This window comes from Cataglyphis hispanica, chromosome 17 (assembly GCF_021464435.1).
Source record: "Cataglyphis hispanica isolate Lineage 1 chromosome 17, ULB_Chis1_1.0, whole genome shotgun sequence".
Taxonomy (NCBI): domain Eukaryota; kingdom Metazoa; phylum Arthropoda; class Insecta; order Hymenoptera; family Formicidae; genus Cataglyphis; species Cataglyphis hispanica.
In genome coordinates, this window is record NC_065970.1 from 1,589,571 (window position 1) to 1,613,643 (window position 24,073).

The 24,073-nt window shown below is 39.7% G+C and overlaps 1 protein-coding gene across 1 annotated transcript in view; it reads right to left on the reverse strand.

The window, feature by feature from the left end:
- LOC126855934 (uncharacterized) overlaps positions 1-24,073 on the reverse strand; it is a 49,663-nt gene that overhangs the window by 8,720 nt on the left and 16,870 nt on the right. The window contains 3 exon segments of the mRNA XM_050604020.1: positions 665-988; positions 3,053-3,356; positions 4,420-4,564. Of these exon segments, the coding sequence (XP_050459977.1) occupies positions 665-988; positions 3,053-3,356; positions 4,420-4,564 (773 nt within the window).

Consider the following 24,073-nt stretch of genomic DNA (forward strand, 5'->3'; position numbering starts at 1 on the left):
TAAATCTATGTGGATCTGATTTTTACATATAAATGATTCTTATATGTAAATGTAGCATTATAAGTAAATATATAAATTTTTTCTACTTTTATAAAAGTTATGAATGTTTTTTTACTTTTATAAATATTATTGAGAAGAGCGGAAATTCGTATCATGAATTAAAAAAATAATAAGCTAGAACTGAAGCACGGACTAACTCGGAAGAACATAATTCGCAACCAGTAATAATTAACGGTTATCATCTTTCATTATTATTTTTACTATAATTTATCATGAATACTAAAAGAACGAAACAGTACACGGCCTTATGAAGATAACAGAAGATAATAGAAGATGTGGCCAATCGCTCGTCATAGAATAAAGCTTCGTTAAGTACATTAAAAAAACTTCTAATCGTCTAATATAACGAGTATTGCCGATGCTCCGACTCAATTAATGTTGATTGATATTCATCAATGATTATTGCACTTTACATTCGAGCATATATGTGTGTGATTTAATGATGTGTATGATTTGCGCCAGGTGTTCTTCAATCATGCAAAAAGAAATCTACAAAAGCTAATTCTTATCAATATCTTCTATGACTTTACAAATCTTGACTGACTCGAGTCGGTATTAAGTATGACTCGGATCAAATATGAAGCAACAGTGATGTGATACGTACTGTTCTTCTTCTTCTGGCCGATCGAGGTTTTGGGCGGCGTGATCGAGGACGGCGGTCCATTGTGAATCGGCGGCTGCGGCTGATGCGGATGCGGATGCGCGGGGTAGATGGCCGGCGGAGGCACGTGGGACAGGGTCGGCGCCGCCGTGCCCGTCTGATGATGATCGGGACGATGATGAATGCTGCCCCCCGGGTAGAATCGATCTCCGCCCCTGTAGACGATCGGCGGCGGCGGCGGGGGTGGCAGACCGGCGGCTCCGCCGCCCAAAACTGCGGTGCTCGTGGAGCTGCTGCTGGGCACGGTGCTGCTGGTCACGGCTACGGCTGGAAAACGGCATTGGTTCGATCATTATGCGTCTCTCGTCCGTTCATGTGTTCGCGGTCCGAATCGTGCAGGTGTCGACGAATAATTGCTGACGCGATTACGCTCATCATCGTGAACATTAAGAAACGAGTTGGTCGAATGAGATGCGGCATATTTAAAGCATAAGTCGAAGAACAATTTGTACCGTTACGTTTTCAAATGCAAGCTTGACTACTTGAAATATGACGTTTGAACATTTTATCATCGGGCCTTACTAAAAAATTAGAAATTTAGAATTTAAAATTATTGCAGATGGTATTTATTTCTGCCTCCAATTACTATTTTTTACTTCTAATTCCTATAATTTCTTAGGATAATTATGAATATTATATTTCCATTCAAATATATTTTCTCGTGGCATATATTTATTAAGCCTTTATATGTAAGTAATATATTTTTACAACATACAGAAAATGCAACAAAAAAATCCTTTTTTTAATAACGTATAATATAAATAATTTAATATAAAAACGACAATCAAATATAGCGAACGGTAACCCTCGTCATATTCATACTTTCCCATCGCGAGGCCAAGGATGATTCTCGTATTATTCTGAGCGCATAACTTGACGCTGTAGCTGCAAACTCTTCGAAAATAAAACTCGCGACCGAGAAGGTACGCACCCCCCGGCGATATAATTGTATGGAAGTAGCTGTGCGCGAACCCTCGACGTGCGTCTACCGTGGACGCGAGTTCAGGTTTTGCCGTGGAATCTTCAATGCTCGAGACGCCGAGGAGGAGGAGAGTTCAGAGTTCCTGGCCAGCGAAATAGCTGGTCATTATGGCGCATGAATCGTCTCTGCCAGGGCGGAGGTGGCATGAAGAAAAAGAGGGAGAAGAGAGGGGGGGGGCGGGGAAGACGGGGGAAAGCAGGGGAGAAAGAAGCGAAAGGACGCTTCTCTTCACGATGCTTCGAAACGAATTGGAGAGAGAGAGAGAATAGCAAGGTGAAATGAAATGGTAGAATTTATTGTGCTCCAGGACATAGTGTTGGTCCCCCGATCGCAACAAATAACGCACGGCGAAGATTATAATCAATAGGGATTATTTAAGAGAAAGAGAGAGGAGACGATTGGAAGAGATGAAGGCGAGAGATAGAACGATAAGGAGAAAATGAGCTCGAAAGGATGATAAGCAAACTGGCGAACAAACGAGCACACCGCCTGTTATGATAGTCGTTTCTCACGTAACTAATTGCAGGATAATGAATTTATGGACCATTTCAGTTTCGCCCCTTAATTTCGCTTCCCTTCCTTCCATCCGTTTTTTTTTTCCGGAACGCGCGTCTTCGACGGAGGTTGCGCGAAACGAGAAAGCGTGAAGAGTTAAAAACGTGATTTACACGCGAAATGAAAAGGCGGTGTCTCTCTTGCAAACGGCGCCTGTAATTTTAGATTATGATAATTGAAAAATTAAAATATAATTGTCGCGTGCTGGATAGCTTCCATGGGAAGAAGAGTTTGCATTTCGGATACCGTTTCGCGAATAATGGGCGATGAGATGCAAATGAGAAACGCACGCGAGTGAACTGCACAGAATCATGTTACACGAATCATTTGCTTTTTCGGTTCTCCGGTAAAGAATAAAAGAAATTTGCTGCAGGCGTTAAAACTTTCCAGAAAATAGATTACAAAAGCAAAATTTAATTTACAGAAACCTGAAGATATCTTCGCATTTATATATCCATCCAATGCAACTTGAATTAATTTCAAACGTTTTATTAAATGAGATGTGCACATACGTTTCAAAATCAATTATATCAATATAACAATTAATAATACCGCGAAAAACTGAATATAAAAATTATGACATTTATAAATAAATCTCTTCTATGAAATAAGTGAAAAGAATTCGAAATTTATATTTCTAAATTAAAACATTTAATTATTATGTACTGAGTCAACCGTGGTTGAAAAAAATTTTATTTAATTATACACAATGAAGAATAATTCCCTTTCTGTTTATATGTATAAATTAATTCTCGTGTTCTTCGATCTTTTGATATGACATTCTAAATACTTACAGTTATTGCGCGATGTCACTGACGAGGATGAAGTCTCGGCCTCATTACCGCAGCAGACCTTGAAGACGACCTTCATGTTGTGGCTGGTGCACCGTCCACCGATGCGCCTGTGGAGATCGTCCTTGGACGAGGTGCTGATGAAGTAGTAATCGTGGCCCGGGAGGAACTCGAGGCCCCCGGGTTGCGGCGTGAACGGCCTGAAGGTGATGGTGAAGTACATCATTTTGCGCGGCTTGTCGCACACCGCTATTACCCGCGGACTAGGGTTCGTTATCCGACATGTCTCGTACTCCTCCTTGGACACCTGTAAAACATCCAAGAGGGATCGTGTAGTGTCGGATGCGATGGTATAATCGATCGGTGACGCGTGGATCGCCGACATTAATCGCTGATTGACTGCTGTGAAAGATGCCATCCTGGCATATCCTCCCTCCCTCCCCCTCTCCTAGCGAAGCGATTCCCCGTGTTCTTCTGCGGAAGAGGACTTCATTGTCGGAGCTAATCGTCGTGTAGGAAGAACGACGGAGACAATGGGACAGCTGATGGCGCAGAGCGGAGGGACAATCAAGTGGACTGAAGCGATTAAGTCGCCGCCGAATAGTCTTTGAGAGATTTTGTTTTGCTTGAGAGGACGGAATGTTCCATGGCTATATCTGTGAAAGTCAGCCGCAATATCCTGAATTGACTCTCTTGAATGAAAGTTTATGAAAATATACATAATCGAATATGATCAATAGAGAAATGATGAATTTTCGTGCGTTTTGATATCAAGTACTTTTGAAGCAAAATCAATATTTAAACGAGAATAATTATTTATACTTCTGCGGCGAGTAAAGATTAAAAATAGAGAAAGTACTCGTGCGTGTAAAGTTACCCAATGTGTTTGTAGACGTCTAAATAATTCTTTCAATTTATTGATAAATCTACATTTCAGTAGCATATTATATGCTTGTTGAAGAGCGGATGTCGTTTTGGAAATATAATGGAAACTGGTTAAAGAACCAGTCAAGTAGCAGCAGCTGTCTAAACATTGATAGAGTTTGACTGACATTTTTTTTATGTTCAATATCTGATCTCATTCATACATATATCATATGATATTTTTATATTCATTGTCAAATAAATTTTCAAGAATAAAAGATGTAAAGTAATTTTGCAAAAAAAAACATTTAAAAAGGTAAAAAGTGATAATATATTTTAATCTAAAATTTTATAAAAGGTGGCATTCACAAACATACACACACACGCACAGAGTATTTTTATTTTTTTTTACTTTATTTTTTACTTATGCCGTATAGCAAATTATTGTCTTATTTGTATACTAGCGGTTATCAATATTAGAATAAATATTATAAAAATTAACTTACGTTATAAATGATGTACTTTTCAGCATCGTCATCAACATACGAGTCCGGCGGATATACCGGACATATTATATTGACTTGATCGTACTCGAACGCTGCATTGTTCTTGTTTACGTCGATTATATGATCTGTATTGTCTATTCGAAATCTGTAACAGAAAAATAGACTCATAAACAACTCGATCAAAGATAAGATTTCTATTCGTTGTATTTACAAACAAAATTCCATCTTACTCTAATTATAAGCAGAAATGACAAGCATAGTTAGACAATATTATTTATTCTATGGCACGCGAAATATTGTTCAAGTATTAATATTTTCATATCCTTATTTATAATACATTGAGAGATAATATTATAATAGATATCCTTTATATGTAAAGGGAGAAATATCGCATAAATAATTTTGTGTTATTCTCAAGACGCGCGTCGAAGTTTTTGCACGCATTCTATTGAAAATACATTTTCAGATCTCAGTCGAAAATCTATGATAAAAAATTATATTTTTCGCAGCCTATGATGATACCGTGCATACCGCTGTTTCCAGCGCATACCGAGTTCTGTCCGTAAAACATTCGCGAGATGCCAACGCCTCGAGAGATGAACTCTCGGAGGGAGTGAGAGAGATAAGGAGAGCAAGCTAGCGTCCCTAAGGCCTGTCGGTAGCCAGGTCAGGAAACGGAGAAAAAGAAAAGACGCGAAACTCGCTCTACCCAACGTCAGATAGGCAGGCGCCTATGGTGTCGAAGCATCGTGCAAATTGTACGTACCAAACGTTATACAGAGTGTTTCAGAAACATTCTACTATAATCTCCTTAAATAAAAATTATTTCATGAATAAAATAAAAATTGGAATTATTATTGTCTTTTTTTTTAGAACGTTATTTTTTAAATATTAATTCCACTTTCTTGAAGCGATCATGATTTTGTTTAGCTTAGTCGCCTGGATCTTAATTCGGACACCCCATATATTTACGCGCGTAGATATGCGTTAGCTAGCAATTGTACACGCGCGCACGCATACATACATGCGCAACATGCGGGCGTGCACATCGCCGCATTATGTAGCGGTGAGTTTGCCGGTGAGGATATACTCGGTAAGGATGAAGGAACGAAAGGTCGGCGGATGATAGGAAGAAGAGGAGTAGGTGCAGAGAGAGAAGAAATGGCGGTCGGTTCCTATATAACCGGTTCTCTCACTCACTGAACACTCTCGCATACGCTAATACGCGTTCCGTAAGTCGGAGTGTACGTAACAGCAACGTCCACCTATTTCGCGTCATTCACTTATTTTAAATTTGCGAAAAATTGCGCTAACATCCAATAAAATTAAAGCTCAAAAAAATTCAACATGTGTATATAAAGTTGCAATATGGTTTAAAATTTTATATTCTCTCGCATTTATTTTTATTTACATATTTATTTACATGGTTATATAATAATTATACGTTTACAAAAATGTTACTCGTTATTTTATCAATATTAATTTATATAATCATCTTGAATAAAATATAGCATTTTATTTTACATATAAAAAAAAACAAAATGTATCTTTTGTGCTGACGGCCTGGTTTCGTCAAATAGCAGTACATTTCACATCCGTGTTGCGGACGTTGGACATTGTGCCGTCTTTTATTTTGCCGTTTTTCACTCACACGAGTCTCGTCCTCGTTCGCGTTTACACGTGTTTGTAGATGCACGCACTGTCTGATGCATCTACTTTTTGCGCGCACATTACGAGCGCGTCCAAGCCGTATGATGTGGAGAGCTTTACACGCGTATAACCGTATTTATTCTCTATCGCTCTTTCTTATGCGCGGTTGTTTTCGTGTTGGTACACACACATACATATATGTTTTTATATGTATTTAGAGTTTATCCGAATCAACACTACGACGCGCGCACACGGTACAGCACGGTATAAATATTTTTGTTTATTTTTTTATATTACGTTCACGTGAGCTTCCGCGATTGAGTATATAGTCAGTCACGGATGATATAAGTCGTAAATCGTATCCATTTATCTTTTTCTCATATACATGTTACATGTATATATTTTAAGTTTTTATTATAAAGTTAATTACACCTATAAACACTCCAATTTTCCATATTAAATTTACATAAAATATAGAAGTTATAATATTATTTTATAAAAGTTTTAAAAAAATTTGAAATAGTCACCTGTTTGAGAAGCGCGTTTTAAAATTATTTTCTTTTATAATTTATAACGCTCGCTTCTCTGATTATAAAGACATAGATATGTCAAAACCGATGATTTTAGCGCGATTTCCTCTTGTTCTCAGTTACAGGATTATGATAGGGTAGGTAGATAGGTAGGTTGACCGCATATTTGTCAAACGCAACGCGATCCTCAATTTTGATATAAGGCTCTTCAAGAGAGCCCGCCCGCGTATACAAGTCACGCTTGTCACGCGGGACAAGCACGGCGACGCTGTTGCAGAGGGAAACGCGGGCGTCGAATATACGCGGTTCCGACATTTCGGAGCGTTAACGGACAATCTCATAAGTGGGCGTGTAAGGGCTCGAAAATTGGAAGGTAGGCCGGACCTCGGCTAAATTAACGTTTGGCGATAATATCCGCTCTCTCTCTCTCTCCTCTTTTTCGTGGTACCTCCATCGGTCGGTCTCCATCTCTTATCCGTAAAGTAAACGCAACGGATATGCATGTGTCAAGCATTTAGTGGATGCGCGTGGGCGCTATAGAAGCTTCTTTCGCGACTTGGGCATTATTAGGTCACGAATTTATCAAAGACCGTACATAGTGGCCTGAATTACTCGCGATAAAAAGGCATTATTTTTTTCTCCTTTCGTTCGGATTGTCTGGCATCCTGAAAGAGTGCGATTAAAAGAACGAGAGATTTTTTTTCAGATACACGTCGTCGTCACGGATAACGTACGCGGAGGAGGCGTTTCGTGCGAGAACAACTTTATCGCCATTTCCGTCAGAACACGTAGTCAAACGTGTTTAACTTTTTTTCCTCGCCCGACCGTTCGTTCCTTCGCTGGGATTTTTTATTCGCCCGATTATTGCTACCGCCGGGTTAGAGACCTGATGAGAAAGGCCCCTGCTCATCTTCCTCTTAATCGCCAAAATTCGACTGGCCTTTTCCCATCGTTTTGCTATTCGTTGCTGATGTCGACGTTTCCTTTTTTTTTTTCACGCGACTATCGCAATACCGACGAGCTATAAAGATCATCCTTTTTTTTTTGCTTTTCAAAAATTTCTCCCTTTCGTCCTCCGCTATTATCTCTCTTTCTAATCACCACAAAGAAAGCGTTCTCAAAGAACGTCGGCCGGACGTGTTATTGGTAATCCCGATATGTGATTTAAGACTCTCCTCTCCGGAGAACGATGTCATTTGCATATATCTACGTATTCGTAGAAGCCCTCGAGTACCCTCGTATTAATGTGATACCTCGCCTCAAGTCCTTAACAGTTCTTTTCTGATCTTAGGTAAACACTCGACATGAATATGTATGCCACCTCGCCGGTGACCCGCGTTCACGACTCCAAGGTACTACGCAATGGACATTGAGCCTCACTTCGTGGTCACGCGTCTCTTATGCGATCATCATAGTCAGGATCGTAACAATATGTTATTGAATGCGCGTATTATTCGGCGATTCTTTATATTGACCTAGTCTTGCAACGAGTAACGGTGTATCGAAATAATATAACCGATTGCCATTTTTTCATAGATAAGAATGAGCAAGTGTGGGAGATATCAGTTTTTTTTTTTTTTTTTTAGCACGATGCTAGAATATTTTTTATTGTGGTTTATTCTGATATTGACATAGCATTAAACGATAACATTTAATCGCATCGACGAGACGTCGAATACGTTCGAGCAGCAATTTTCAAAGTGATTTCCGTACGAATAGAAAAAATGAATTTGGTCGCCAACACCGTAATAGCACTCCATTTCCAACTGTCTTCATTAATTCCCACCACTATCTAGTCGACGCCAATCAACTCCCCAGTGAATCCTATGAGAGGGTCTTCCTAATTGGAATCGCGAAAAAGTGGGCGTGTTCCGAAGGGGTACAGCATCGTTTCAGGTCGCTCCTGCCAATTCCTGTCAGCCATTTGGCGATGTGGCAATTTTCTATCCCACTAATTTGAACATCAATAACTTTGTATATTTCTTAAGTGCCTTTACTCTGTTGTATAATATATAACTGTATCTTTTAAATGTGTAAAGATATTAGGCTTCGTATTCCCATTTTTTATTATCAGACATAATATTATTTAAGTTTCTCTTTCTCATGTAAAAATATTTAAAGATAATTGTAAATAAATTTTTAATCAATTTTCTCACTGTTATACGTGCAATAAAAAAAAAAAATTATATGTAACGCCAGGCATTTCGATCGTCGGAGTGCATGATCGTAAAAGATTAATGCAATCGTCACGATCCGCCGTTTCGGATCCACAATGATCAAAACAAAAATGCGAAGGAAAGCGGAGGCGAGTTAATCTACCTGATCGAAAAAGCGAGCTACGAGGGCGATACATTCGCTCACAAAAGAGAGCCTCTCGTTTCCGATCCTTGACCCTCGCGTGTCGTCAAATTGAAAGAGAAGATTCGCAGCTTCGGGCGTGCGAGATGAGAGTCGCGCGCAATTTCCGAAGCGTGCAACTTCGTGCGGACCCGACGGTGGAACAAAGAAGACGCTCGGTGAGAAACGGTGAGGAAAGCGTACCCACGTGCGCCGCGAAGGAAAAAGATACCAAGAGGAAGAGAAATATGAAAAAACTGACTAAAAAAAAAAAAAAAAGCGAGTCGGTGCAAAGACGAATAGCGATGTGTATTCAGAGTTTATATTATCACTATTCTATCTATTAATTTTTATACCACAACTTTTTCAAGTATATATTAGCAATTTACATAAGTTAAGTAATAATTCATCGATATTGGCTAAACTTTTGTTTTTCTTTATTCCATCATTTAATTTCGAAAAAATATTTCTAAACGACATTATTTCTACGAGATCGTTTAACGGAATTGTAAATCTGAGACTGAAGTTTCATTGTTTCATGGATTCATCTCTATCAGAGAAGAGAAGACGGAGGGAAGGACAGATGGAATGGACGCTCGTATGCACTAACTAAATATATATATATATATATATATATATATATATATATATATACATAAGTGGGATATTTTGGTAGAAATATCAAAGAGCCGGGGCCGCGCGTCAAAGAAAGTGAAGAGACTGAGTGCATGGAAAAAAGAGGAGAAGAAAGAAAGCGGGAAGAAAGAAAGAGGAAAGAAGCGAGTATAAAAAGACACTGTGGACGGAGCGTGGACGTTACGGCTTCGGGACCACCGCTTGACTCTTTCATTCATCATGTTCATTCCACAAACGAGTATTGTGTCCGTACGTGATGTACGTTTCTCTCTTTTAACTTGCACGACGCGTACAAAGTCGTAATTCGCGAAACCGCAAATTGTAAACGGAGATATAAATTTTGGTTTGTGTAGTTACGTCAAACGTGTGAGTTTATTTTTTTTACATTCTCGATTTTCATATCTCATTCTATATTTTAGATTAAATACTGCTCAATCAATAATGACTCAGCTAACAGTCCTACAAGATACATAATATAATTTTTAGATGAAAAATATATCTTAGACATGGTGTCGAAAGAACTGATATCACACCGTGTGTGAGATACGATCAGAAAACAATCATAATCAGGTCGAGAAATCTTCCTCACGCACGTAAATCGTGTCATTGCCCGAAAGATTCGTCTGACAAAAGAGGAGCGCAAGAAAGCGTTAATTTTCCACGTAAAAACCCGAATATGATGGGCGTTGGCATATAACATGTTCGCAAACACGGAATCGTTAAAATCCTCGTTTCTCGGAAGACATATGTATATATCGAATTCTTCGCACCTGCCCGGTTTCACCGACAGTACTACATGTGAGCAACGTGCATCGTGCCGTGATTGGTTCGCCGCGGCAAGGGGGAAGGGAGGGATGATTTTATTTCCGCCCAATATGCGAATCCTTTGTTACCCCTTCGACAGTTGCATTCGCGGCACTTTCCAATTTCCGTCGGTGTCGATCACGCCGCGAGGCTCACGATCAGATGTAGATTTGTCGCGCGATATCCAGAAGAGAAGAGCTCGCTGTCATCTTTTCATCAAAGACATCTTTAATCACGGAACAATATTTGTAGATCATCGCATCCTTCTTTTCCTTCTTTTCTTTTGTTTCCTTCTTTTCGTTCAGCGAATTGCAGTTCTTTAAAATTCTTTTATCTACATTAATTATTAGTTTAATATGCTTGCTGTCTGATCTTGCATCTTGCGAAGTAATATTAAATAAAGTTATTGCTTTAAATATACATTTTGCATATATAACTTTATTTAAAAATTTTTTAAAATAACATTTTATAATGTAGTGAGTTATATAGGATGTTTTTTTTTAGTTTTATTCAAAAAGAACCTTAGTACAAGAATCTCTCTTTCTCTCAGCCAAGGTTCATTGTGTTAAAATAAAGAAATGAGCTTTTTCGAAAATTTGCTTTGGTATAATATTATTTTATTGAGAGAGAAATGTGATAGACGCGCACGTATTCATATCTCATTCATACTTAACACTGAATGTGGCTCTATTTGATTTTCAGCCTGAAATAACATTGCATATGATATGCATATAAGACAAATAAAACTCTCGGATCCGATCCGATCCTGTGAGAAGCATCTGGCTCTTCTGTAACATTTGAAAAGTGGATTTATCCGATTCACGTACCCTTCAATTCTTCTGCATTCTTGCAGTTGCGATCGAGTACCCATTCGGAGATCTCTCACGGCAATATCTCGTGTTTCGCACGCATGTATTGCGCTACCCCGAGAGACAGAGAGAGAGAGAGAGAGAGAGAAACGAAATAATTGGTCGTTAGCGCCTACACACCTATCATTTGCAACTGCAGCGTGCAGCAACATTCTTGCACGCGGCTGATATTCAGAAATGTTGCGGCGGCAACGTGGACGCGGCTTTACAACAACTTCCTGGATGACAACGGCGGGGTCTCGGCCCGCTTAATGCAAGGCATTAAGGCGTTACGTAAATGCGTCGTCTCGCATGCTGCCTACGGATGACTCGTCGGCATCTTTGGATGTCTCTCTCTCTCATTTAAGACGACCCGCAGAGCGTTATTATTAGTTAACTTCAAATATTTATCGTATTCTTCCTGCGCATGGCCCAATTCTGTCGCTCGATGAGTGTGTGTCTCGTCTAGACTATTCTTGTATTCTGATTAAATAAGGAGCTGCAGAGAAGCGAGAGACTTGATCGTCGAATATATCCAATGAGCGAAAAATAATATAATCTCTCTTAATCTTGGATTATTTAATAAATTGATTTAAAACACATGAGAGATATTCAATAAATAAGATAACAAGATATGTTATATGTATATAATTGCCAATATTATCTTATTTATTGAATTATAGATAATAAATAAAATATAAAAATAAATTTGAAAGATCGATTTAGATTAAACCGTTTCAATAAAATGCGAGACATAGTTTTGTATAATAACAGCAATTTTTAAAATAGTTTTACAGATCGATAAGGAATATTATCGCCCGGATTATCACTTAATACTTTAGACAAGTTAATCAATAAGACGAAATAGAATGTAATTAAATCAAAATTTTGAAAAAAGGAAGAACGATACAGCAGAAGAGAAAATATGTCTTGTAATATTTGGAAAGAACAAATATAATTTAAAAGCCGAAGTGGAACTCCTCAAACTGGTAAATATAAGTTAGTAAATATTGACTTAATTTCCTGAGTGTTAATCAAGTTTCCCTTTACTTCGATTGAACTTAGAATATTTTACTCGCGCGGAAAGAAACAACCAGGATAAAATAGACGAGCGGAAACATATACAAGAATTCGAGCGTATTTTCTCCAGAAGAAAAAGTTGCTACGGCATAGTGTTGCGTCATTCGCGTTTCGCGCATTCGTTACGCCAATCTCCCGTGTCTTTTTGCCGCGGCTAAGCAAGGCAATCATCGCGCGAGCGCGTTGCTGGAAAAAGAGCCGGGAAGGAAACGCTGCTCTCGAGGCGCGATGGTGTAATGTAGCGGGGAAGGGAAAAGGGAATGCTAGTTAATGAGGCGTCGGGTGATTTTACTTCCTTCAATCCGCCCTCTTTCCCGCCTCCTCAACAGGTAAAACTTCATCCTGATCGGTGAGTTTAACTGTAACGTGGCAAGATATCAACCGATTATTTATCGAATACCGTCGCGGCTGTTTCAACTAATCCATTATCGATGGTATGTTTCGCTCGTTATTCCGCGCGACGGAATGATTCGCTCGCGAACGGATTAATGAGATGAGTTCTTACGAAGTGTCGGTGTTCTTTCGGCGCGATTCGCGGATTTAATGTAAAAAGTTTCACATACAGAGTGCATCTGAAATCGCATTGAAATGATCTCAATGATTATCGATTGTTTGAAAACATCGCGTTCGGTAGAAACATTTATAAATCTGACGTTAATGATGAAATCTACTCTGAACAGTGAATAGATAATATTCGAAATGTTATAATAAAAAACGAGCAGCGCTACTCCATTAAGATTGCTGAAATCTCGACCATAAATTAATTTCCGGTGATGCGTTAAAGTTTCCCAACCCACCTTCCTTATTTTCTTTATGCTCTCGTCTTTTACTCGTAATATAAGCCGTTTTATGAGCATCGCCCGGGAAACATAGCCGCCTTTCTCGTCATTGCATTTCTCCTTATCTATCGCAACATTATCCGTATCTTCCTGTCGTCAACTCGCAGAGTGCGACGTCTCCGAGGAGAATGGGTCTCCATAAACTCTCCTCCAACTCGAGAAAAATCTCTTTCGATCAATCTCGAGAGACTTGAGCGAATTCAATGATAATAAGAGTCGAGAAATAACATCCTCGTTTTCTGATAGACGCCGCCATACGTCTCGTCATATAATAATATCGCAAAAGAAGTTATCTTATTGAAAATTGACATAAGATCTAAAAAAAAAAAAAAAAAACATCAAATGTAAGATGAAAACATTCGAGTGTGATTTTCTTTTTCGTCGAAAACAACTTAATGATTTATTGTTATAAATAAATCCATCTCTAGAATTAAAAACAAGGAGAGAAAGCTGTAGCGCGCGTGCCGACTTTGACGTTACTTAGTGACTTTTATTAGAGGGGCTTTACCCGCGCCTCTATAGCCAAAAGTTCATCGATCCACGCGCGCCACGACGCCGGGCGTCCTATTAAAAGCCGCCTTCGCCGCCTCCGTCGCGCGAGGCGTGGTGAGGAGGCTTTAAAGTGGCCGGACGCGGACGGAGTGTCGGGGTACCGGCGGGAGATCAGAGGACCGACGTCGAGAAAGAAATAGTTTCGTGCTCGGGGAGAAACGCGTAGCGGCACGTGTTTTCGGAGTTTGCGTGACGCGTCCTCGGCGACGTCGCAATTCGTCGATTTATCAAAAACGTCGTCGAAAGCCGCGACAAACCTACCGCTTTCCTCTCACCCTTTACGTTCGCGCCTTTGGCTCAACAGGTGATAAGATGAGCGAGACATGGTGTCGCCGCCGTTTAAATTGACATTTAATTAACGTTACCGATTAAATAGATTTCGAAAATAATAAATAAATAAATAAATATAGAATTGAATGAATTGAAAAGATAAATTAAAACAAAACTGTGGATATTTAATTGTGAGGACTTGTAAAGATTGAGTAGAACAATTTATTAAAAACGCTTATTAAAAATTATATACTTGATATTTTTTCTGAGTTGCTCAATATTTAACGGTAAAGTCTATTATTTGTAGTTTGGTCTAGGAGAATTAATAGCCGAAAACTTTGTGTCGTCGATTTATTACAGTTGAAAACGACATGTTGCGTTAAACATTTGTTCGTGTTTATGACTGCTATTATTTTTGTGTTGGTTGCTTTCGTACGCGTTGGATCATCAATCATCGCATTGTAGACGCGAGGGAGTGACCCATACTTTTGAAATTTAATATGTTAGATCAATTGATTCGAGGAATTCGAAGTTAGAATTGGAAGTTATAGCAACATTTTATATCGCTATAAATTATTCATCGAAAATCATCGAATAAAAATCGCCTATACAAAGTAACAAGAGTTACGTCGATTAACGATTAAACTGTATTTTTCCGCATAAATCTGTATTCTTCTCTTTAAAATAGCCGAATTACGAGATGCTTCAGCTACATTAAAAATGATTTAATTGCACGTTTCCTAATTTCAGGCGATTTACTTTGTGAAGATGGCTGCCGCGAGAGCAGCGAGAAACTGTGCGATCCACGATGACATTTGACGACGATTTAATTTTACGATCGTTGGTTTTATGGGGCTCTCGAAAGTCGATTAGGAGAAACTACTCTTGGGCGGAGTTGTCGTGGTCTTAGCCTTCGAATTTAGGAAGAAAGCGCGGAACTTGCGACGACCTTGCTATGTTACGACCTCTTCAGTTTTATGGCTGATACCGAGTCCGTGTACGAGGAAACTCGATGAAAGCTTTACGATTGTGAGAACTCTTACGGTGCATTAAAAATGAAAAAAAAAAAAGTAGTTACATTTCCAAGTATAAATTTTCGATCGAATAAAACCGAGAAATATCGGTATACGATATGGATTGTCCATGTTCTCATTAGTATGCAACTAATGCTCTTACATATATTATACATTTTATTTTTCAATAATTATAAAATAGCTTTTTCATTATACCAAGAATGCTTAAATACGAGATATATCTGTAGAAAAAATCTAATATAATTTATAAGAATAAGTAGACACATATTTGTATGTTGCAGTAATATTTTAAATTGCACATTAAGAAACCATCTGATAAAATAAAGCGCCCGATCAATTTTACTCCAAAGAAGCCTAAGGTTATAAATTGATTAAATAATCAGATAAAAGAATACGGAGTACTTGGAGACATTCCGCACGATCGTAAAGGAGATAGAAAAATATCAATGTTGCTAGAAGCTAGGCCGATAAAATCCACGATATCGAATCGTTGCTTCCTGTTCCGTCTTTTATCCCGCTCGTAGGATTAATGTCTTGAGAGCACAGGCACTCTTAGACCACGTGTATCAATCGCACTGTCAAGCTATCCGACAGAAGTGCTTTTTTCGATGTCTTCCGGGATGATAGGCCTAATCACGACCGGCTTTTCTTTGGACATCAGGGAGATCTGCATTGAGACATTTCTGTTCGGCTGATGTCGGAACGGGATAACCCGCGTCCCGCGGGTCTCGAAATCCGGTTATTTCGGAGTTCAGATTCCCGGGCGGGGACTATGTCGTCGTGTTGATATCCCCGCGATAGCTCCATTATTCGTTCGTTGGATGTTGGCGTCGTGCGCAGGCAGGCAGGCAGGCAGGTACGTCGGATCGTTGTCGTCGCGACAGTTCGGGGTCACTTCCTAGTGCCGGAACGCTTCACACCAGCGTGACACATCGGCGCGGTGCGATTCAGCGGTTGTACAGTCACGAATTCGCGTGACCGCACCGCGGAAAATCACCGACGACGATGGGCTCGACCCCGCCGCGTCGTGTCCCGACAACGGGACGAGCTACATCTCCGTTCTGATCGCCATCGGGTGAGAAATCTCGGCTTCTATATTATTTGTACGCGCGAACAATGGATGTGTGAGTACTTGTAACACTCGAGTAGCCCGACAAAGGCAAATCAAAATAACTCTAACTTTAATTTTGACAATGTATTTGATGAAATGAATTCTGCTATTTCTGAACTTTGTCGCTCTGATTCATAATTGATTATTTTATGATTAACACATACTGTGTGTGTTAAGATATATTATTTGACAAAAATTATATTTTGATTTATAAGTTCAAAAATATTAAGTATCTTCTTGAAAAGAATATGTAAACTATTTCTAAACTGTTTCTTTTTCTTCACATCTTTACTATCTTCGAAAAATTATGTTAATTTTCACGTGCACGCATGCTTTATCTCGAGAATAATAGCATAGAGTGATGAGACGATAATAATAATGTATAACTATATGTCTCTATCACTAGTCATCAGAACAATTAGAAAAACAATAGCGTAAAAATTAAGTAATTAAACGTAACAAATTAAGCGCGTTAAATTAAAGAAGAGAAGCTAAGTAATACAATAATTATCAAGTGTATAATTATTATGCGTTCTTTCGTATAATTGTGGTAATTATGACTTATTATCATTCTACGACTAATTATTCTTCCCGCCAATTATTGTGCCGTTAAATATCATGCTATAAATTTTTATGTGAATTTTTATGTGAATTTTATATACTATGAATTTTAACGATCTTCTTTCATGCTTTATTTCTTTTTACACGAGGCTATTTCTTTTCACGCGCTCTTTGGTAAGATGTCCTTACCTATTGTTTGCACACGTGAACACGAAGTGTACTTATTATCCTTTATTTTCGATGAGATTCTTCCTAGTGCGCAAAGAACAGGACTCTTTGCCGCATTCCGTCCGTCTGTCAACATTTCGACGATTCCTTCGAAGAGTCCTTCTCCTCTCCACGCATAAATCATGCCTTCGTCCGTGTGTCTCCCATAATCTCCAGCGTCGCCGGCACTTGTTCTAAGGGAATAGACTCGTCATCCCTTTACAATGTGCTAAGAAGCAAGGTAAACATCGGGACCGTCGTCCTCGTTGACGTTAAGTCGACCCGAGGTCTTACCTCCCTCGACTTTTTACCTCGGTCCCGGTTTCCGCACGTGACTTTCAACTGACACGCAGTCTTCCTCCTGCTGCGGTGAGAAGAGAAAGACAGAGAGAGAGAGAGAGAGAGAGAGAGAGAAGGTGACGCCCATCGCGACCTCGGTTGCACCACGTGCGATATCCCTTGGGACAAAGGATTCCGAGTCCCGAAATCCGGGTCTCATAATCCGCGCGGTGGGGGACGGGAGGGTTCTCTATTTATGCGACGGAGGCAAGTGGTTGTGCCAATACGAGGCCGGCAAGTGGTGTGGAAATTAACCTTGAGGAACCGTCTTCTCCTCCTCCCCTTTTTGCCCTCGCGAGTATCTCGATCCAGAATAAACGGGCCCTGCTGGGCTTGCGCGTAGACCCGGGGCGGGCTAGCTACGGTATAAATCTCGGCGCCCTAGACAAATGGGACCCTCTCCTAACGGTGCGTGCTAACGTGCTTGCGTGGAGTCCTGCGCGAGCATGCCACGAGGCCTCTCTTTGTTCGTCCAACAACGACGCGTCCGGCTTCTTTGCTTCGCAATTCTCGGATACTCGCGCCAATGCAATTTTCGTAAGGCGAATTCGTTCACATTTCAAGATCGTATCTGCCATAGAGAAAGTTTCTCGTTTAATCTGAACCGGAAAATGAATCCGCAAATGAAGAAGTGTGAGAATAAGCGCGAATCATAAATAATATCTTACTTCTTCTGAACGGTTTTAAATGGTGATGACAATAGACGATTAATGTTGTGCGATATTTAAAATCGAGAGAATCTATTTTCATATTTTGCGTTTGTGTATGATATTTCCTATTAATATTATTTTTACATAACGCGTATTTAAATGCGAATCATTTAAATGAATCGCAAGATTTCGTGTTATTTTTTTTTTTTTTTCAATTTTGTTTAGATCTATACCGATAAATTTGTTTTCCTCCGCGAGATTCTCCGGCCAACCACGAAAACGAAACCTTGCTTGGACCCGGGGAGGAGTCGGTCCGGACATAAATCCCAATGTCCTAGATTTAGATGAATAGGTTTTAACGGTGCGTACGCGAGTTCTCTCTACACGCTCACGCACAAGACCCTGCGCCCGCCGCCTTTGTCCGGCCAGGACAAACGTATAAAGCAGCAGTCATTTTCGATTTTCGATTTTCAAGGCTTAGTCGTATAGAAAGACACGCGTGTACCTGGGCTTCTTCCCCGCCGAGGTTTTTCAAGCCGCCTTCTCTTCAGGTACGTTAAATTGTGCTCGCGTCTCCCTTTGGGAAATTTTCCCTACTCTTTTTTCTCTGCGTCTTCTCCGCATTTTCCTATCTAATTCCTCGGCGTATCGTCGAGTTTTCAGCAAATAATAGCCCACTTGATTGCGGGTATCTTAAGCAAGGATGCGAGGGACATCCTTGCTACACGCTTCATCCGTATCGTGGGGAAACACGAGATCTATTGTCAGGATTCACAGAGCATCACATCGCGGAGAAAAGAAATATTGCGGCTAGAAGTGGCGCATTTTGTTTGCTCGGTATTGTTGTCCGGAGGTTAATAGTGAAGTGGTTTGTTGCTGAAATTTTTCGGGATCGCGCGGCTTAACAACAGATGTTCGCTGCTAATGGGCGGAACCGTTCATTCCATACAAATGATGGAATCGTATGTATACTTAGGATTATTGTTTTTATAACTTGTAGTTTTTATAACATTAGACCGCTCCTGTTATATCTAGTTTTCAGTAAAGACACAATAAGTTTTCATTTAGAGAGATATGCCAGTCAATTTTAAAGAATTTAATAAAACATCAATAAAAAAGAAAATATTATTTTCTTAGAAATACACACACGCGGATTTTTATAAGTAAATAAGCGTCTGTTTGTGATTTTATTATACAATATATTTTTTATCGCCTGCAATATTTATAGATATATATATATATAATTCCGAGACAAGAAGATCGCGCGTCGAGCCTCTCGACGAAATCCACGAACTACATCATCAATCACGTGGATCTCCGTCAATCGTGCAAGGTGCAATTATGGATATCCAGAAACGGGTGGCGGTCTCCGTAATACAAAGAATCCATTTCACTCTTCCTCGCCTCTTGTGCGCGCATCTTTCTCCTCGCCGATCGCTCTCTTTCTCCCGCGCCTCCTCCTCCTCCTCCTCCTCCTCCTCCCATCCTCCCTACGCCCGTTCGCCCCTCGAGAGAATCGACCTACGGCTGTTCTTTCGGAAACCATATATTTTTCGTTTCACAGTTCGCGGCGCCGTTGAATGCCCTGCCTCCATTCAGACGAGGGTGCATCTCCGTAGCAGCCGCCAGGTATAAATTCTGGCGTCGGCAACGCGCGCTTGATGGGGTGGGTGAGGAGACGAGGAAAGACGACGGGAGACGAAGAGGGGGAGAGGGAGAAGAGAGTAGGGTGCAGGGGGAAAAGAGGAGGAGAAAGATCGGTCCCATGGTAATCGATTACCTCCCCTGTATCCCCAGAATCCCATATAGTGACCGGCCCCATGGCCCGAAGATTGAACCTTCGATAACTGGCGCTCTTCTCTCTCTCTCTCTTTTTTTCTTTCTCCTCTTTTCCGCTCCTCTTCCTCCTCCTCCCTTTTCACCCACTCTCGCTCGACTTATTTTCGAGAGATTCTCCCGAGTCGGTCGGTGCTCTCGTCTATTTTCTTGCGCCGCGCGACGAAGGACGTAATCCCGGACCTCGGAAATGCTGCGCTAATTAAACGTTGCTCCGACACCTGCTACAGAATCCCACTCTTATAGCTCGCCCAGCTCTCGATGAGCTCTATGATCTCTGCTGGCACATGATCGCACATAAAGCGAAGAAACAGATCAAAAGGAATATTTTTAATAAGCTAGAACGAAGAATAAAATAATGAATGCAACGTGAAATTAAACTATGAACCTGTCCTGGATCGTTGTTAATATGTGTGAATTTATACTGATCATAAACAACCTTACTGCTTGCTAGAACGCGAAACGTTTTATGAAAATCCAAGATGAGTCTTTCGAAGCGCCATTAAAACGCGATCCGCGTCGTTAATTGCACGCTGCATCGAAATACGTATTATGCGCGTACTATGTAAGTGCACATCACGAGCGAGATATAATTGAATCTCTCGAACACGTCTTCGGCTACATATACGCACGTATACTCACGTGCAAACAAACCGCGTAACTCGATATTCCTGATTCTAATTATAATTCCGTACGCAAAACAGCTAATTGAGAGGGCGATGCCACGCTATTCTAGATTCTGCATTTTGCCTTTGTGCTCCACTACTATTACCATTCGTTTCCACGTATTTATATATTGTTCCATAGTCACAAATGGATAATAAGCAAACGCATCGCGCTCTGGCGCCGGTCCTACGTATGACAATTAGATTTTGCCCTTCTTCCCTTTCCCCTTCTCCGAAAGGATTCATAAAAAAAAAATAATAGAAAATATGGCTATCCGCGTAGCTTCATATTAGATCGACATTTTGTTTTGCCTAAAATCAATGTATGTATTTCTGGTTTTCGATGGCTAGATATTTCAGTGGCTGATTTAATAACTCATCGGCGTATCGATAAGGATGGGACTCAATTTAATAACTTGAGTTCGATTCTCGCGTGTGTGATGATACAAGAGAGAAGTCGCATAACTCTGCTGGAATAATAAAATGATTTATTCTCTCCCCCTCTCGAATAATATATATTATATGTGTATATGGAAAAAATTAGATAAAATAATATACTCGTATTTATTACTGTAAAAGTGCTTTATATATTATTATACGATTTATTTGTTGAAAGTTTTATAAGATTTGGCATAAAAGAATTGAATTGTTTTATAAAAAAAATATTTTTTGTGTGAGATGTTAATACATGATATTTACATCCACGCCTGAATACTACGAGCACTGATCGAGAAGAGTTTCATCGTGCATGAGCAGGTAATTCTCGGAATGCGGCCGCTCTCCCCGCTCTTTCGAAGTAGTAGTGATAAGATTCCGCTAAAGACACCAATTGATATTCTTATCGTATTGAACGGGATACTTGCGTAGCGCAATAGCGATGCATCGAGAAACATGTAATTTGTAATAGGATATATGCAGACAATGTAATTTTTTAAGAGTGTTAACCAGATGAGGTGAAAAAGACCGATTGTGAAAATAATGTAATAAACTTTATAAATATTCCAGATTTTTTGAGAGTGTGTGATATATGTATAAGAATTGAAAAAAATAATCAATAATTTCAAATAATTAATAAACTCAATAAAAACTAATTGTACTTATACTATACCTATACTATATAAAATATAACAAATAAAATAAAAATGAGTTATGTGAATAAAAATAAAAATTAAGTGACAAAGTTAAGTAAAAACAAATGTGCGTGTGTATTCACATACGAGAAAAAAATTTCGCTTTAGACATTACGACATGATAGAAAATCTACAATCTTGCTGCTGCGAACTGTCAATATAAAAAAAAAAAAATACACATCTCTTTGAGGATCGCGATTACGAAATACCCATCACAGTGATGCTTTTTATCGAATGATGTTTACGACAGGCTGGAATCGGAGAAATCGAAAGGCGTTAGGGAGAAACGATCGAGACGGTATTGACGAGAGTATCAGAATTTCTCGTCTTCGCGCGAGAGGCGCAATCGAATCACAGGCCATAGGAATCCTCGGCATCCTCGCATAACGCGAGGAGAGAACGACACGGCGGCCGGGTGCAGCTGCTGCTTCTTCTTCTGCAGCTTGGAAACCGCATCTGCCGGTCTTCTTTCCCACCCCCCGTATGTGCGTCGTCCTTCTCATCCTTCGATCTCTCATCCCCCGGTCATCCTCATTTTGGGCCCGCGGCGCATTACGCGGCACTTTTTTCTCCGAGATGCATCCTCTTGTAGGATCTCGGCATCGAAAAAGACCCGACCGGTCGATCTCCTTTCCCGACTCCACGTTCGAGGAACGCACGGCCCGGTAATAACATCTCTCGCACGTATTTTGATCCGCGCGTAATATGCGAAATATATTCGTGAATATAGCGGGTGATCATATGGTATACGCAAATCACGCGGGAAAAGCATCGTAGTAAGAAAGAAAACGAAATTCGTGAGAGAGGATATAATAGGCATAATATTATGCTTCGTCAACATAGTGCTTCGGTAAGATCGATATACGCATCCCTCTGGGAGTTTCATTAATGACTACAGTATTATTGCGTAGAGCAAAACTGGCCGACTGACATACGCCTTTAGAATGAGATGAAAATAAATACGCGCGGTGTAATTGAATAATGTGTCAATGATAGCATCGGTATGCATTATATGTTGATAGTGCAAGCTACTTTATTATTATATTCTAAAGAAGAAATGCAATCTGACTATGAGTAATATGTTACGACAGCAATCGAACGATAGTCGTTAGACATGACGCAAGTGGCGGCGGCATACAGACTCGTTTCGCACGTGTTGGATTTAATCGAATACGTGTTTTTCGATCAAATCATATTCGGAATTATTTCTCTATTCAATCTTATTTCTTGAGATGAATCTTTTCATTTGTCTCTTGAATTATGTATTACAGTAACAAGTATATTGCAGCTGATTTTCATTTTATGTGAGATGAATGATAAGCAGCAGTCATGTTGCAATGAATCATAGGTACTTTACTTATCCTGCACATGAAAATATGATTTCCCTTTTTTTCCGACGGGTTTCTTACATTAATCCGCTATCGTGTGCTACGAAGGGAATCGCGCGGAGTCGCTCCGCAGACATTTGTTCATCGTCTCAAGGATAGTTCATCGAGAGTAAGGTATTTGTGCTAGAGAGAAGAGCTGCCTGTTTACTTTGCGCTTAAGTACGCGTTATAGTGTACACAGTGTGTGTATTTGGTGGAAACGCGTCTCGCGCGAACGAAAGACCGCTACCATTCGCCGCTATTGTATCGAATCTTAAGCTTCATTCAACGAAACGTAAATCCCTCGGTCTCGGCCCCCTTCATTCAAGAAACGCGAATATAAGTCGTAGCCGCACGAATACTTTCAGCTGCACGAAAATCCCAGGGATGCCGGTGCAGATGTAAACACACTAGAGTCTTTGAGCTACTTCATTCGCATCTCCCCGCGGCATTTTATATAAAGGAATGAATTTTGCCGACGTATATATATATATATATATATGACAAACGCGCCACTCCAGAACGATCCTTCGGACAAACGTATATCTTGATGCACGCGACGGAGAGATCAGATCGGCTTTTCGACTATTGTACACACGAAGAGTCGTCTTGCCACATGTTTGTCGCGAACAGCGTCAACGAGTTTATTCGTTAACGATAATTTAATTATCCAAGATATTTAGTAAAAATTAGAAGATAATATTATATTAAAATTATTTGACATGTTAATATAAACATAATTATGGATCAACTCTGTACATATAGTTAATATTTTAATTAAATATATGTTTTATATATTAAAATAGATTTTTTAAATCTCTTTTATTAATTAATCTTAACTATATAAAAATACAAAATTTTATCGTCATATAATTTCCATTAAAATATATAGATTTGAAGCTCCACAAAGAATGCGTCATTGATAAATCAATTAGGTTAATGCAAAATTAATATTTCACTCAATATTAAAAAAAAATATGACATACATTTACCGCATTAATCTGTTGTAATATTCCGTAATATTTATCATTGGTTAAATTTATGCACGCAGATTCTCAAACGATACGTGGGAGGATACTCTTGTCCTGCTGCCAGGATACAGGAAAGGAGGAGAACAGGATGCGGCGGAGTTGCCTACCTCGGGATAAGAACGTATAATGGTAAAGAAACAGCCATTTTATACGTTGATTTAGAGACCGAGCACGAGT